The sequence below is a fragment of the Myotis myotis genome, unplaced genomic scaffold (assembly GCF_014108235.1).
Source record: "Myotis myotis isolate mMyoMyo1 unplaced genomic scaffold, mMyoMyo1.p scaffold_m19_p_1, whole genome shotgun sequence".
Taxonomy (NCBI): domain Eukaryota; kingdom Metazoa; phylum Chordata; class Mammalia; order Chiroptera; family Vespertilionidae; genus Myotis; species Myotis myotis.
Genome location: NW_023416313.1, coordinates 130772170 through 130789590, shown reverse-complemented (window position 1 = coordinate 130789590; position 17421 = coordinate 130772170). Strand labels below are relative to the sequence as shown.

The following is a 17421-nucleotide window of genomic DNA, read 5'->3' as shown; positions in this document are numbered from 1 at the left end:
CAAAGCCTGAAACTAAAGCTGTGAATACAAGAAAACTTCTGGAGCCTAGAGTCTGGGTTCATATCAGTTAAATAGTAGAATTTCCTAACAGTTTAAATATGTGGAGTAAAGGTTTGTGAAGAATCCAAGATAACACTGAATACTGTCTTTATTTATCATCTATCTATATATAAAAGCCTAATATGCAAAGTGTCCCCTCGGGAGTTTGACCAGGAGACTGGGAGTTCGCTTGCTTGCTATGACATGGACTGACCACCAGGGGGTGGTGCAGAATGAAGGGAGGCCCCATCTGGCGGCCCGGCAGCAGCCGCTAGGGACCCTACCTATGCATGAATTTTGTGCACTGGGCCTCTAGTAAATTATAATATGGATTACTGTGTAAAGAAATGAGTTATGATAGAGAATGAGTTGTATGGGAAAAAATACTAGTCATTTTGCCTTTGCCTTTCCAGTATTTCCTTGGAGTTAAGAAAATTTAAAATTCTGGACATGCAGAACTTAATTGTTGATCTGTGGCTAGGTTTGATATAGCATGCTCCCTAAAGTAATAAATTTCAAATGCATTGCTATGTAATTGTTTTCTAGCATATACCTCTGGATTTAATTTTCAAATATTTGAAAGCTAGACTATATTTTAAGTTATATTTAAGTAATATTTCTTCTTGTTTGGACTATAATGTAAAGCAAATGTATAAGTCATTAATTTTTATAGACTGCATTTTTATAGTAATTACCTATATAATATTAGACTTTAAGTGTTTTTATAAAAAGCTTTGAATATCAGTCTCAGAACAGTTCTCTATTGTTGAAGGATTATTCCCATTTTTTAAGGCCCAGAGATTTTGTGATTTATTTAGTCACCACTCTATGATATAAATATAACTTGAAGTCTTCTGCCTCCAAATGCCATCATTTCTTTGTCCTATCTTAGTATTTGTTCTCTTCATTTTTAATGTCCTGGTACTGTAACTAGTGAATAGCATGCTGTTTATCTTTTCAGGATATGGCTTTGGTTGCCCCTGAGGCTCCTTCAGAACAAGCCAGGCGAGTTTTTCAAACCTATGACCCAGAAGGTAAAATATTTTATTATTTTATTAACATTGACTCTGTGTTTTATATCTTTATACACTTGAAATAGGTTGATATTTACCTGAGTTCTAGTCACAGGAGTTGTTGGGTTATTGAATGAAACATAGGTTGCATTTCTTCAGCATTTTAAATGGGAAATGTGAAAATGGAAACAAAAAGGGATACCTAAGTGCTCATCAAGTTCTGACATGGTATGAGGTTTGCATGTTTCTCAGGGTACTGAATTATGGCTACTTGAATCTTCATTCCTTATACTCAGTGTCAAATGGGAAAATACCACCTTCTGAAAAAGCTCTTTGAAAAGTTAAGTCATTTCCATGCTTTTTCATTTACTTATTAAACAGCTCTTCCAGAATATTTTTTATGTGAGATATAATTGACATGTAACAGTCTGTAAGTGCAAGGTATACAACGTGTTGCTTTTACATACTTATATACTACAAAATCATTGCTACAGTAGTGTTAGCTAACACCACTATAGTATCACATAATAATCTTTCTTTTTTATAGTGAGAATAATTAAGTTCTATTCTCTTAGCAACTTTGAAATTTATAAAACTGTATTGTTAACCATAATAACTATGCTGTGTATTAGCTCTCCAGAACTTATTTCTCTATTAGTTGCAAGTTTCTACTTTCAAACAACATTCCCATCTCCCTCAGGCCCTGGTAACCACCATTCTACTACTTTTACAAATTCAGCTCTTTTAGAATTCTACATATAAGTATAGGATTTGTCTTTCTCTATCTAACTTCTTTCAATTATTATAATGCCCTCAAATTCCATTCATGTTACAAAAGGCAAGATTTTCTTATTCCTCCTGTCTGAATAATGTGTGTGTGTGTGTGTGTGTGTGTGTGTGTGTGTGTGTGTGTGTGTGTGTAATCCATTTCTTTATCCATTTATCTGTTGATGGGCACTTAAGTTGTTTCTATATCTGGGCTATCATAATGCTGTAGTGACTATGGGCGTGCACAGATCTCTTTAAACTACAGTTTGAAGTCCTTCAGATATATACCTAGGAGTTCAATTTTTGAGAAACCTTACCTTTTTCTTTAATGGGTGTACTATTTTACATTCCCACCAATAGTGTATAAGGGTTCTCTTTTTCTATACATCCTTACCAACATTTATCTCTTGTATTTCTGATAAAAGCTATCCTAATTGTTCTAACAGGTGAGGACTGATACCTCACTGTGATTTTGATTTGCCTTTTCCCGATAAATAGTGATATTGAGCATCTTTCCATAAACCTATAGGCCATTAGTATGTCTCCTTTTTTTTTTTTTTAAGATTTAATGAGCACCTTTTTTTTCAAATTTATCTTTATTGTTAAAAGTATTAAAGATGTCCCTTCCCCCTACCGTCATTAATCCTCTTTCTTCCATCCTGCTCCAGTCCCCTCCCCAGGCCTTCCCCCACACTATTGTTTATCCATGGGCTATGCGTATATGCATGTTAGTTCATTGGTTAATCTCATACCCCTCACTCCCCTTCCCTCTGAAATATCTGAGTCTGTTGCATGCTTTAATGTCTCTGGATCTATTTTGTTCATTAGTTTATTTTGTTAATTAGATTCCACATATACGTGAGATCATGTGATACTTGTTTTTCTCTGACTGGCTTATTTCAGTTAGTATAATACTCTCCAGGTCCCTCCATACTGTCTCAAAGAGTAAGAAATCCTTCTCTCTCTCTCTCTCTCTCTTTTTTTTTTTTTTTTTTTTTTTTTACAGCTGCATAGTATTCCATGGTGTAAATGTACCTCTGTTTTTTAATTCATTCATCCATTGATGGGCACTTGGGCTATTTCCAGAATTTAGCTACTTAAAATAACACTGCTCTGAACATAGGGGTGCATATATTCTTTCTGATTGGTGTTACTGGCTTCTTAGGATATATTCCTAGAAATGGGATCACTGGGTCAAATGGCAGTTCCACTTTTAATTTTTTGAGGAAAATCCACACTGTTTTCCATAGTGGTTGTACCAGTCTGCATTCCCACCAGCAGTGTACTAAGGTTCCTTTTTCTCCACATCCTCACCAGTACTTGTTTGTTGATTTGTTGATGGTAGCCATTCTGGCAGGTGTGAGATGGTACCTCATTGTTTTTTTAATTTGCATCTCTCTGATGATTAGTGACTTAGAGCATATTTTTCAGATATTTCTTGGCCATTGTATGTCCTCTTTGAAGAAGTGTCTATTTAAGTCCTTCACCATTTTTCAATTACACTGTTTGTCTAACCCAGTGGTTCTCAACCTTCCTAATGCCGCAACCCTTTAATACAGTTCCTCATGTTGTGGTGACCCCCAACCATAAAATTATTTTCGTTGCTACTTCATAACTGTAATTTTGCTACTGTTATGAATCGTAATGTAGATGTCTGATATGCAGGATGTATTTTCATTGTTACAAATTGAATATAATTAAAGTATAGTGATTAATCACAAAAAACAATATGTGATTAAATATGTGTTTTCTGATGGTCTTAGGCGACCCCTGTGAAAGGGTCGTTCAACCCCCAAAGGGGTCGCGACCCACAGGTTGAGAACCACTGGTCTAACTGGTGTTGAGGTTGTATATTTTTGAAATTAACCCCTTATCAGATGTATCATTGGCAAATGCATTCTCCCATACAGTAGGTTCCCTTTTCATTTTGAGGCTGGTTTCTTTTGCTGTGCAAAAGCTTTTTTATTTTGATGTAGCCCCATTTGTTTATTTTTCCCTTTGTTTCTCTTGACTTAGGTGATGTATCTGTGAAAATTCTGTTATGTGAGGTATCTGATATTTTGCCTGCCTATGCTTTTTTCTAGCATTTTTATGGTTTCATGACTTCCATTTAAGTCTTTTATCCATTTTGAGTTTATTCTCGTGTGTGGTGTAAGTTGGTGGTCTAGTTTCAGGTTTTTTTTTGTTTTGTTTTGTTTGTTTTGCATATACCTGCCCAATTTTCCCATCACCATTTATTGAACAGACTGTCTCTATTCTGTTCCATTGACATATGTGTGTTTATACCAATACTATTCTGTTTTGATTACTATAGGTCTGTAATATAGTTCGAAAACAGGGGATGTGATGCCTCCAGCTTTGTTCTTCTTTCTCAATATTACTTTGGATATTTGTGGTCTTTTGTGGTACCATACAAATGTTAGGATTGCTTGTTTTAGTTCTGTGAAAAATGCCTTGGATCTTTATAGGGATTGCATTGAATCTGGAGACCTCTTTGGGTAGTATGAACATTTTAACACAATTAAATCTTTCAATCCATGAGCTTTCCATTTATTTGTGTCTTCTTCAATTTCTTTTATCAGTGTTTCATAGTTTTTAGTGTCCAGGTCTTTTATTCCCTTGGCTGTCTTTATTCCTAGATGTTTTATTCATTTTTAAACAATGGTAAATGGGGTAGATTTATATTTCTCTCTGATAGTTTATCAGTTTATAGAAATGCAAGAGATATTTGTATATTGATCTTATATACTGCAAGTTTTGAATTTGTTTATTCTAACAGGTGGTGTTTTGTTTTTGTTTTTGTTTTTTTGGTAGAGTTTTCAGGCCTTCCTATCTATAATAATAAAAGCTTAATATGTTAATTAGACCAGACATCCTTCCGGACGACCTTCTGGACAAAGCTGGGGCTGTGAGGGAAGCCTGGGTCCCAGGTGCCTGCTGGGGGCTGGAGTAAAGCCTGGGTCCTGGGTGCCAGCGGGAAGTCCGGGTCCCAGGTGCCAGAGGGAAGCTGGTGCCAGCAGCTGGGGAAAGGAAGGCCTATTCTTCCATGAATTTCTTGCATCGGGCCTCTAATATATGATATTACTAGAGGCCCAGTGCACGAATTTGTGCATGGGTGAGGTCTGGCTGGCCCACTCTGATGGGGGCCGATTGGGACCAGGCCAGTGGGGGGGAGGGGCCATGGGTAGTTGGCCAGTCAACCTCACCCCTGTTCGGGGTGGGGGGGCAATAAAGGGTGGGGCCGGCAGGGGCCACAGGTGGTGGGCTGGCTGGCCCTGCCCCCGATCTGGGTGGGGGGGCCGATCAGGGGCTGGGCCTGCCGGGGGAGGCACCACAGGAGGTTGGGGTGCCGATAGGGGTCCTGATTGGGACAGTTGGCTGCCACAGTGCACATCATAGCGACTGGTTGTTCTGGTTGTTCCATTGTTCTGGTTACTTGGCTTTTATATATATAGACTGGAGGCCCAGTGCACAAAAATTTGTGCACTCGGGGGGTAGGGGGGGTCCCTCAGCCCGGCCTGTGCCCTCTCGCAGTCTGGGACCCCTCGGGAGATAACAACCTGCTGGCTTAGGCCCGCTCACGGGTGGCAGAGGGCAGGCCCAATCCCTAGGTGCAGCCCCTGGTCGGGCTCAGAGCAGGGCTGATCAGGGGGTTAGGGTGCCTTCCCCTGTCACGAACAGAGCAGGGCGGATAGGGAGGTTGTGGCTCCGCCCCCTGTCCACACAGAGCCACGGGCGATCAGGGGGTTTGGGTGCTGCCCCCTGTCACGCTGATCCTGGTGCTGGGAGGCCTCGCTGCTCTGCTGATCCTGGTGCTGGGAGGCATATTACCCTTTTACTATATAGGATAGAGGCCTGGTGCATGGGTGGGGGCCGGTTGGTTTGCCCTGAAGGGTGTCCTGGATCAGGGTGGGGGTCCCACTTGGGTGCCTGGCCAGCCTGGATGAGGGGATGATGGCTGTTTGCAGCTGGTCACACACCCGTCAGGGTGGGGGTCCCCACTGGGGTGCCTGGCCAGTCTGGGTGAGGGGCTGATAGCTGTTTTCTGGCTGGCAGGTGATTGAAGCTCCCAACCCCTCCTTTTTTCCTTTTTTTTTTTTAATTCTGGGCCAGCTTTAGCTCTGAGGCTTCGCTCCAGCTCTGAGGCCTCTGCTGCTGAAAGCAGGTATCTGGTTTGTTTGGGTTCTATAATCGAAACACTGTTTCAACTCCAGCTCTGAGATCCTGGCTGGCTGAAAGCAGGTTTCTGGGGTTTTGTTTAGCTTCTATATTTGTAACAATGTTTCAAACTGCAAGCTCAGAGGCCGACAGCGGCAGGCGGGGAAAGTTGGCTTCCTCCGTCACTGAAGCAAGCAAGCCTCATGTTCGCTTCAAGCTGCCTGGCTGCCGGCTGCCATCTTGGCTGGCAGTTAATTTGCATATCACCCTGATTAGCCAATGGGAAGGGTAGTGGAGGTACGGCTAATTACCATGTTTCTCTTTTATTAGATAGGACTTGTGTCTTGGTGCTCAAAATTCATGCACATTAAAAGGGGATTAACTAGAGGAAATATTTTAATATTGCTATTTGTCCTTCCTCTATAATAGAAGTGTCAGAGATGAAAAAAAATTCGTAAAATGTATATGAAAATCTTCCTCCTGTCAGAGTCTGGGGTGCGCTGCGGGACCCAGAGTCAAGTCCCCGCCCATGCACATGTGCCTCAAAATTGTGTGAGTTCCAGACCCGGCCAGCCCCCCCGTCCATTGGGCTAGATCCAGACCCTGCTGGTCTCACCCTTGTCAAGCCCCACTGGGCGGAGGTCATGGCCTGAGGTTCCTCGGCCTGGTGCCGGGGCAGGGGGAGCAGCCTGAGGTCCCTGGCCCAGCATCGGTGTGGGGGGCGCACCTTGAAGTCCCCCATCAAGCTCTGCTGGGCGGGGGGCATGGCCTGAGTGCCCTCCGCCAGGCGCCCGGTTGGGGGGATGGCCTCAGGTACCCTGGCCCAATTCCAGGGCAGGGGGTGCGGCCTGAGGTCCCCTGTCAAGCCCTGCTGGGCTGGGGGGGCATGGCCTGAGGTCCCCTGGTCTGGTGCCAAGGCGGGGGGTGCGGCCTGAGGTCCCCCATCAAGCCCTGCTGGGTGGAGGGGCGAGGCCTGAAGTCCCCTGTCAAACCCTGCTGGGGGGGGGGGGGGCGTGGATTGAGGTCCCCTGGCTTGGCGCCAAGGTGGGGGGTGCAGCCTGAGGTGCCCTGGCCTGGCACTGGGGTGGGGTGTGTGGCCTGAGGTTCCCCGTCACGCTTTGCTGATCTTTTTTCTTTTCTTCCTTCTACTAATTTTGTTTGTCTCTTTCTAGTTCCTTGACATAAATATCCTAACTTTACCCCTCAAAATAGTTTTGAATTTGACTATATATTCAACTTGACCAGTGAATTTTATATTTTCATGTTACTAATTTGTGTCCTTCTTTTCAGCTTATAGAATTATCTTTAGTATAGGGCAGGTCTCATTTTTAAAAATATCCTCAGCTTTTGTTTATCTCAAAAGTCTTTATGCCACCTTCATTTCTGAATGACAACTTACCTAGATAGAGAATTCTTAGTTGACAATTATTTGTTTTGAACACTTTGAATATATATTATCCCTGTCTCTACAGGCCTGTTAGGTTTCTGCTGAGAGAAATCTGCTTATAGTTTTATCAATATTCCCTTGTATGTGATGAATATTTTATCTTTCTGCTTACAAAATTCTCTATTTGTCTTTGATTTGAGAGAGCTTGATAATGTTATGGGGTCTCTGTATTGAATATCTTTGGGGATCTTTGAATCTCCTATACTTGGATGGTCATATCTCTCTCCAAATTTGGGAAGTTTTCATTCATTATTGCTTTAAGTAAGTTTTCTGTTCCTTTATCCCTCTTTTCCAAGACTCCCATAATACAGATATGCTTATTCTCTGTGGTCCCCACAATTCATTTAGGTTTTCTTCACTCTTTATTTTTTTACTGACTTAATAATATTCTGACATCTGCCCTCACAGATATTTTCTTCCACCTGATTGAGTCTGCTGTTCAAGCTATCTATTGGGTTTTTTATTTCATTCACTGTATTCTTAACCTTGAGAATTTCTGTTTAGTTCTTTATTATGATTTCTATTTATTTGTTAAACTTCTCGTTTTGAAGTCTATTGGTAGTTATGTTGTTTTGACACCTTTACATTTGTGTACTAATTATAATATAACTAAAGTATAATAGCTGAGTCACTTTAAAACCACATCATACGTTGAATTCCATTGTAAATACCATGTAGAAATTTAAGTTGTTGGATCAGTGAAGTCCATTGGAACTCTGAAAGGACTCAATTATCTTTATGAATACACTTTATTCTATCTTAAAACTTTTACTCTTGAAGATCTGCTCTTTTCATTTCTGAAAATTTGACTCACAGAATAGTCATGTGCCACACAATGATTGGGATGCATCCTGACAATGCGTCATTAGGATATTTCTATTTTGTCCTTGTACAGGCATCATAGAGTGTACTTATACAACCCTGATGGGATAGCCTACTACTATAATTGTATATGCTATAATTTTCTATGACTGGCAGGGCAGTGGGTTTGTTTATAACAGCATCACCACAACATGAGTAACATTGTGCCATGATGTTGGGACAGCTACAACATCACTAGGCAATAGGAATTTTTCAGCTTCATTAAAATCTATGGAACCACCATTGAATATGCTGTTATATGGCACATGACAGTATGTCTAGTCTCTTAGTAGCAGTATAACTTTTAGTTCCTTTTAGGTCTATAAATCTGTTTTCTTATATGTCAAATGAGAATAATGAGACGTATTTCTTAAGAGTCAATCTGAAGATGAATAATGTTATAGAAAATACCCTGTCGCCAAAACCGGTTTGGCTCAGTGGATAGAGCGTCGGCCTGCGGACTGAAAGGTCCCAGGTTCGATTCCGGTCAAGGGCATGTACCAGGGTTGCGGGCATATCCCCAGTAGGAGATGTGCAGGAGGCAGCTGATCGATGTTTCTCTCTCATCGATGTTTCTAACTCTCTATCTCTCTCCCTTCCTCTCTGTAAAAAATCAATAAAAATATATTTAAAAAAAAAATACCCTGTCCAATGCTTAAAACATAGTAGGTATTTATAAATGTCAATTCCTCTCTCTCTCCACCTCATTTTCATTGGTGCTTGTATTGCTGATTTGACTGAGTTATTTTCTTCCACTATGCTTTTTCCATACCTTAATACACACACACGTTTATTTGCTCTTGGATTTAATAATATTTTAAATGCTAGATAACATTTCATTCTAAATCTTTAGATAGGAAGTAAAATAGACTTACCACTGAATGAAATTCACCTTAGAGTAAATCAGCAGCTTTGAGTCATTGCCATGTGAAGCATATTGAACTATATAATGGATGGTGACAAATTTACAATCATTCTCTTGCCACTTTGAATCCTCTGATAAAAAAAAAGAAGAAAGAAATCATTTCTATTCCTAAATATATCCAATATATTTTGAGCTAAGGGTCAAACTTCTTCCTAAAGGATAGTTTTCATAAACTATAATAACAAGTTAATATGAGAAAGTAAGATTCATGTTAATAGTGTTAAGATTCGAAGAAATGGTGTGATTATAATAAACCTAGATTAGTCAGCAAGCTATCATGAAGACCTGAGGAAGAATTGCATTGGCAAATGGAAGCTAAAAGAGAAGAAAGTGATATGTGTGTGTGTGTGTATGTGTGTGTACACACATATAAAGATACACACACACACACACACACACATATACTAGAGGCCTGGTGCACAAAAATTTGTGCACTGGAGTCGGGGGGGTGTCCCTCAGCTCCACTTGTGCCCTCTCACAGTCTGGGACCCCTCGGGAGATAACGACCTGCTGGCTTAGGCCCGCTCCCGGGTGGCAGAGGGCAGGCCCAATCCCTAGGTGCAGCCCCTGGTCGGGCTCAGAGCAGGGCCGATTGGGGAGTTGGGGCACCGCCCCCTGTCACGCACAGAGCAGGGCGGATCGGGAGGTTGCGATGCCACCCCCAGTCACGCTCAGGGTAGGGCCGATTGGGGGGTTGGGGCACTGCCCCCTGTCACACTCAAGGCAGGGTCGATGGGGAGGTTGCGGCGCCACCCCTTGTCACTCACAGAGCAGGGCTGATCAGGGGGTTGTGGTGCCACCCCTGTCACATACAGAGGCGGCCGATCAGGGGGTTGGGGAGCTCCCCCCTGTCACGCACAGAGTAGGGCTGATAGGGGAGTTGGAGCACCGCCCCCTGTCACACACAGAGCAGGGCCAATCAGGGGGTTGGGGAGCTCCCCCCTGTTACCCACAGAGCAGGGCCAATCAGGGGGTTGGGGAGCTCCCCCCTATCAGGCACAGAGCAGGGCCGATCAGGGGGTTGGGGCGCCTTCCCCTGTCACGAACAGAGCAGGGCGGGTAGGGAGGTTGTGGCCCCGCCTCCTGTCACACACAGAGCTGCAGGGCGATCAGGGGGTTTGGGCGCTGCCCCCGTCACGCTGCTCCAGGGGCCAGGAGGCCTCACGGCTCCGCTGATCCCAGTGCTGGGAGGCCTCACGGCTCCGCGTGACACGGGGCAGGGAGGCCTCGCTGCTCAGCTGATCCTGGTGCTGGGAGGCCTCGCTGCTCTGCTGATCCCGGTGCCAGGAGGCCTCACTGCTCCGCTGATCCCAGTGCTAGGAGGCCTCGAGGCTCCGCTGATCCCAGGGCCGGAAGGCCTCGTGGCTCCGCTTATCCTGGCTTCAGGAGGCCTTGCGTCTCCACTGATCCCGGTGCTGGGAGACATATTACCCTTTTACTATATAGGATAGAGGCCTGGTGCACGGGTGGGGGCCAGATGGTTTGCCCTGAAGGATGTCCTGGATCAGGATGGGGGTCCCACTTGGGTGCCCGGCCAGCCTGGATGAGGGGATGATGGCTGTTTGCAGCTGGTCACACCCCCTTCAGGGTGGGGGTCCCCACTGGGGTGCCTGGCCAGTCTGGATGAGGGGCTGAGGGCTGTTTTCAGGCTGGCGGGTGACCGAAGCTCCCAACCCTCCTTTTTTTCTTTTAATTCTGGGATTTATTTACCTTCTGTGGCTGTCACTGGAACTGAGAGCCGGCTTTAGCTTTGGGGCTCGGCTCCAGCTCTGAGGCCTCGGTTGCTGAAAGCAGGTATCTGGGTTTGTTTGGGTTCTGTAATCGAAACTCTGTTGCAACTCCAGCTCGCTGGCTGGCTGAAAGCATGGGGTTTGTTTACCTTCTATAATTGCAACATTGTTTCTTAGAGTGCAAGGTCAGAGCCCAGCAGCAGCAGGCGGGGAACCTTGGCTTCCTCCTTCACTGGAGCAAGCAAGCCTCATATTCGTTTCAGCTGCCTGGCTGCCGGCCGCCATCTTGGTTGGCAGTTAATTTTCATATCACCCTGATTAGCCAATGGGAAGTGTGTCAGAGGTCCGGTTAATTACCATGTTTGTCTATTATTAGATAGGATATATATAAATAATAAGTTGCTGGTTACTTCATGCTAGCGATTTATATGTATGAAATTGCCAGCAAAATATTTGACCTGAGTGAAAAGACAAGGCAGAAGAAAAATAATTTGTAGTGTTTGCTAGAGGCAAGAGGTTATTTGAATTTTATAAGAAGTATATTTCAGAGAATGAGTTGAGCAGTTTCCTGTGGCATACCCTCTTAAGGATTTATTTAAGGTTATATTTTTTTTTCCTGCCATCTCAAACTCTGTTTGAGATGTCATCTTTTCTATATCTCATATTCCAAAGGAGAGTACCACTTTGCAACTCTACAAAGACATATATAAGTGCTTGTTCTATTTCAGGATATGTTTCTACCCATACTAATATAAATTACAGTATGAGATGTAAAAGCCTTCCAGAATGGAATATTATAAGATGAAGTACTAGTATGTATGATGGTATGATGGAAAAGCTGTATATATCCCAGAATTTCTAGTCAGGTCTTAATAGTGCTGCTTAATTTTTATTTGAAGTGCATGTCTAAGATATCAAACATACTCTTATCCCACTGTAACTACCACATACGATTACAAAACCAAACATATGGTTTTCATGTGATCTGCTTTTTTAGATACCCCTACATTTGTGTCATTGGTGAAAATTTTAGAACTGAAATTAAAACTGAGTGAATGAGTTTCTTGAGAAAGGAAACATCTAAAGAAATGATCAAAAGATCTTAAATGATAATAATTCATTGAATAAAGGCATAAAGAAATGTCTTCAGAGCAAGGAATATTCACAGATAGGAGACCTGAACTTCTAAAAAGCTAATGTTATAACGCTGATTTTAAAAAATCCAACAGGAATGCAAAGGTACTAAAACTAAGGTTTTAAAAGTAGGATACAATTGTCATAAACAATAGGTTTGTTTGCTTTTTGCAAAATAAAAATTGTAAAATATTTTTTCATTGATTTCAGAGAGAAAGGGAGAGAAAGAGAGAGAGAGAGAGAAAGAGAGAAAGAGAGAAAGAGAAACATCAATGGTACGAGAGGATCACTGATTGGCTGCCTCCTACATGCCCTCTACTGGAGCCCACAACCCAGGCATGTGCCCTTGACTGGAACCCTTCAGTCCATAGGCCAACACTCTATCTACTGAGCCAAACCAGCTAGGGCACAACATTTCTTTTTTTTTTTTTTTTATCATTAATGAGATAGCAGGCTTGTATTATTCATTTTCTTCTACCAATTTACAAGGGAAGTTAGAATTTCTTATATTACCAATACTAAAAGTATAGCCAGTGGCAATTTTTCAGAATTGAGTCCTCATAGATACTGTACATATGAAAATAAATTTGCCCTGTTTTTACTAGAAAAAGAGAATTATTGATTAAATAAAATGGTTTTCATCTATATAGTTTTGTGTGACAACTTAGCAGCACTATAAGCTGAATTAAGAAGAAAGCATTAAAACTTGTTCGGCCACCTTGGAAAAATATCTCCTTCTATGTATTACTTATCATGGAGAAAATAAACACCACTTTTTCATCTGCATATCACTGTTATGGTTTAACTCTATATAGTTCATTCTAAGAAGGAGGATTAAAAATAAAATTTTCCATTTTTAGTCTATTTAGTTACTCAGAAACTAATCTGTTAATCTAATTTTATTTTTTCCCCCAAACATGTATTTTCTTCTTTCAAGATTTAAACAAATCAGGCTTTCTCAGAACACTTAATATACTTACCGTTCTTACAAGCTTCTGGGTAGTTCCACTTTCTGTTTAGCAGAGGCTGCTATGGGGACAATTGTTCTTTGTCACCCTCTTCAGAATATTTATAGAATAATTGACCTAGAGGGAAGCTGAAGAAAAGAGAATTTGAGTTCTGGTACCCATGAATATTTTTGTGCTTATTGCTCCTGCCCTGGCTGCTACTCATGTGTTTGATAGTTAGGTATACCCGTTTAGCACTGTTAGCACCATGCTTTAGGTATATTATGAATTAAATGGACTTGTGCAGGCTAATCACTACTTATAGCATTGACACTATGAAACTACATTTTTCAGTGTTCTAAACAGGTGATTTATTAATGACCTTTTGAAACATACCCCTGATTTATAAATGTGGGCCTGTTTAAAAATAATAATTATGTCTGGCTTTACATGGAACGTACAATTTATAAAGCACTTTACCTGTATGGTCTCATTAAAACCTTCCTTAAACCTAGGAGATAGGCAGGGATTATCATTACCATTTTGTTCTTAAGAAAACCAATCTTGTGGCAGTTTGTAAATTCTTGGGAGCTGAAAGCACTCCAGTTGGTATCGGAGGCCTGGATTCAAATACCACCTCTGGTACTCATTAACTGTGTGATGTTAGGCAAGTTCATAACCTTAGTTTTCTCAGCTGTGAAATGGATTTAATATCCATATGATTATTCAAATACTCAATAAGTTGATCATATTGTTGTTTTATAAAAAATTCAAAAATGCGTGACATAGAGCTTATTCAGTAATGTCCAAAGCTACAGGATTCTACATAGATGGAATTTGAAATAGACACAGGTTTTCACACTACACCTAATGGGTTTTTAAAATTTGTTTTCTTTTTTCTCTTTTATACTCTCCCCCTGGTAGAATTACATATAAAGAGGCAACCCTACTAGTATTTGAGCCAGGAATACATAGTTTGATTTAAAAGGAGCCCCTTAAATACTATTTTTAAAGTGGCTAAAATATAGTTAGAGCCATGTTTTGTCTGAATGATTTCATTGTACTGTATTTTTTAATCTTTAAGAATAAGTTTACGCTCTGGCTGGTGTGGCTCAGTTGTTGGAGTGTCAGCCTGCACACCAAAGGATTGCAGGTTTGATCTCCGGCCCTGGTCGGGGCATGTGCAGGAGGCAACCAATCGATGTGTGTCTCTCACATCAATGTTTCTCTCCCCCTCTGCCTCCCTTCCTCCCTTCTACTATCTCTGCAAATCAATGGAAAAATAAATACCCAGGTGAGGATTAACAACAACAAGAATAATTTTACTTATAGATTGTTTCAATTATAGCAACCCTTAGATATTATCTAGAAATTGCCTTTTGTTTAACTCAGTCTTTTCTGTTCCTTTTAAATGATACATCTCTTTCTCTACTCTTTTATTTATTTATTTCTGTATTGATTAAGGTATTACATATGTGTCCTTATCCTCCCATTGGCCCCCCCCCCCCCAAACTCATGCCCTCACTTCCCTGGTGTCTGTGTCCATTGGTTGGGCTTATATACTGCATACAAGTCCTTTGTCTCTCCCCCTTACCCCCACCTTCTCCTACCTCCCTCTGAGGTTTGAGGGTCTGGTCGATGCTTCTCTGTCTTTGGATCTGTTTTTGTTCATCAGTTTATGTTGTTCATTATATTCCACAAATGAGTGAGATCATGTGGTATTTATCTTTCGCTGATGCTTATTTTGCTTAGCATAATGCTCTCCAGGTCCATTCTATACTTTTGCTGCTTCCCTTTCCTTCCTTTTCACTGCCTTTCTTCATCTTGCTGTAATGTTGTCATCACTGTTTCTTTCATGCTGTCCCTGCCATAGTTTTTCTGTATCTTGCCACCATTTTTTGTTTGTTTTGCAATTTTTCCATCACATGATAGAAGTGGTTCTACAACACAGGCAATAAATTACTCACTTCTTTCTGAACTTCATATGTTCAATTCACAAAACTGTTTTTTTTTTAAAAAACTATGGTGCTTGAACAGAGTAGTTTGTTGAAACTTGAAGTGAGGACTAGCTTGAATAATTAAATGTAACAAATGTTATTGAGCAGGTACTTGTGCTAGGCACCGTGGTAGGCCCTGGGCTTATGGAATCCCTGCCACTAAGGAGCTCCTCATCAATTGGGAGCCAGCTGAGCAAATGGCAGAGAAACCAAGGAAAGCTGAAATATGAAAATATCTTAACTTTGCCTAGGGGCAGAAAATCATGTATATGTTATTAAAATTTTAAAATAATAGGTAAAGTATAATACAACATTTAGTAAATATATAACAACTATTAATTATTTGACTAAAGTGGCATTAAGTTCTCCCTAACTAGCTCTTGGTTTTCTTTTCTATTCCCAAGAAGCTTTCACTCACAGTGAAAGCTTTTTTTACTCTCTCTCACTTACAGTGGTTTGGAAATGTTACAGTCTCAAATGTTTCGCCCCTTTCCCCCAGCCTCTTCAGAGGTTGTGTCTTGCCCTTTGTTAATTCCTGACATTTGCTTTCTTCCTGCAGCACCCAGTTTAGCTAGTGTCCCAGTTAAAACGGATCTGACAGGCTCCCCCTTCAGGCTGTTCCTTATATTCCCTAATCTTTCAGAACGGAACCCATGACTGGTACTTCTTTCTCTGTAAAATTGAACTCTGATTTCTGCACAATTATGAAATGGTTCTTTTACCCAGGAAATTACAAACTCACCTAACTAATTTTCACTTCCCTGCATCACTACTCCTTGCACTGAGCTATTTCTACTCTCAACTAGGAGGTTGGCACTTTTTGCAATCTGCTTGTTTAAAAACACACCAAAAAACCTATTTTTAAACATACAGCTTTTTCATCTTTTTCAAATGTTTTAAAACACAATTTAACTGTATCCTAATATTTACACAGTACTTGCTTACCATCACAATTGCTGTGCCTCCTTTAGTTCTCCTCATTGCAGAACCCCCATTCCTCTAAGCTTAAGCTTATAAAAGTCCTTTTTATATTAATGTATTTAAGTTCTTACCCAGGCATTCAAGTTCTACTTTTTCTTTTAGTGCTTTCTTGGTGTGCTGACTAGTCAACCAATTGTATTCTCCTAGATTTCCTCTGCTGTTTTTTACTATGTGTTGAGGTCTTTATCATCATTGTGTCTGTATTTCAATATCTCTAATGAATCAGTTGACTAAATACTAGTTTCATTGGGTTTTAGACTTAATGATTCTGTTCTTTTTCAAGAATTGTATCAAGAATTTTTCTTGATAGGAATGATTAAAGAATAAAGTAATGCCAAAATAAACGTTTCAAAGAGATAAGCAGTTTCCAGATCTCCTCTTTCAATTGTGGGTAAAGTCTTTGAGGTATTGAGAAAATTATATTACAATCTCTGGTTTTAAAATATTGTATGTACAAAATGTAGAGTCACTGACTTATTATAGTTATTGTTGTACTCCAGAAAGTGTTTACAAGTTGTAAATCTCACACATACCTTAGAAATGTGTTGGGATATTTAAGCTTGAGGTCCTGTTTGAGCTAAGAAGAGCCCTTTGTTGTTTTCCTAGCTGTTGTTTGTGTCTTTATCCAACCAATTAGTTCTTTCTGGGGGAGAGGGGACTGAGTCTGGGCTATGGCAAGAATAGATAAGGCTCTGCCATTCGCTGCTCCTGGAGATCAGGATAATTCCACTGCTTTTGTCAAGTCAAGTGGATTCACATGACAGCCCACAAGCACAGACACCGTTGTAGATAGTTGTTCCTGCCTGCTAGTGGCCAAATGAAGACTGTTTTGCATTCAGAGATGTTGAACTTTTGGCTGTGACTTAACTAAGCAAAACAAATATTTTTTTCCCCCTACATTTCAAACTCATCAAAGTTAGGCTTACAGAGAATAAGTTCTTTATTTGCTCTACCTCAAACTACTGGTAACTTGACAAATTGGAATTATTCTAAACCTTTACTTTTTAAAATTCATTTAATTACCCTAAATGAATATTACCTAGCCTTTTACTCAAGGTCAGTCTATCTTCAAGTGGATAAGCATCTGCTTATGAAGTTTAATTGTCAAGGGTGGGGGGAAAAAAAAGGACACATATGTAATACCCTTTGTAATACTTTAAGCAATAAAAAAAAGAAATACTTACAAAAAACAAACAAACATCCATATATGCAATATAAAATGTGCCTAAATAGATAGATATAACACCCCTGAGGACAGACTGAATGACTGAGGGACAGGAATGTGAGAGAAGCTTAGCTTTCTCCACATACCCTTTTGTATCTTCTGGATTTTCTACCATGTGCATGTATTATATATTTATAGAACTAAAAATTTAAGTAAAAAAAAAAAAAAAGAAAACATCATTTTAAAATCATAACTA

At 40.7% G+C, this 17421-nt stretch overlaps 1 protein-coding gene across 5 annotated transcripts in view; it reads left to right on the top strand.

Annotated features, from left to right (window-relative positions):
* Window positions 1–17421, top strand: part of MINDY3 (MINDY lysine 48 deubiquitinase 3) — a 103312-nt gene that overhangs the window by 71419 nt on the left and 14472 nt on the right. For all 5 annotated transcript variants that reach the window (XM_036352224.1, XM_036352214.1, XM_036352205.1 and 2 more), the window contains one exon: window positions 1001–1073. In XM_036352224.1, the coding sequence (XP_036208117.1) occupies window positions 1001–1073 (73 nt within the window). The remainder of the gene's footprint in view (window positions 1–1000; window positions 1074–17421) is intronic.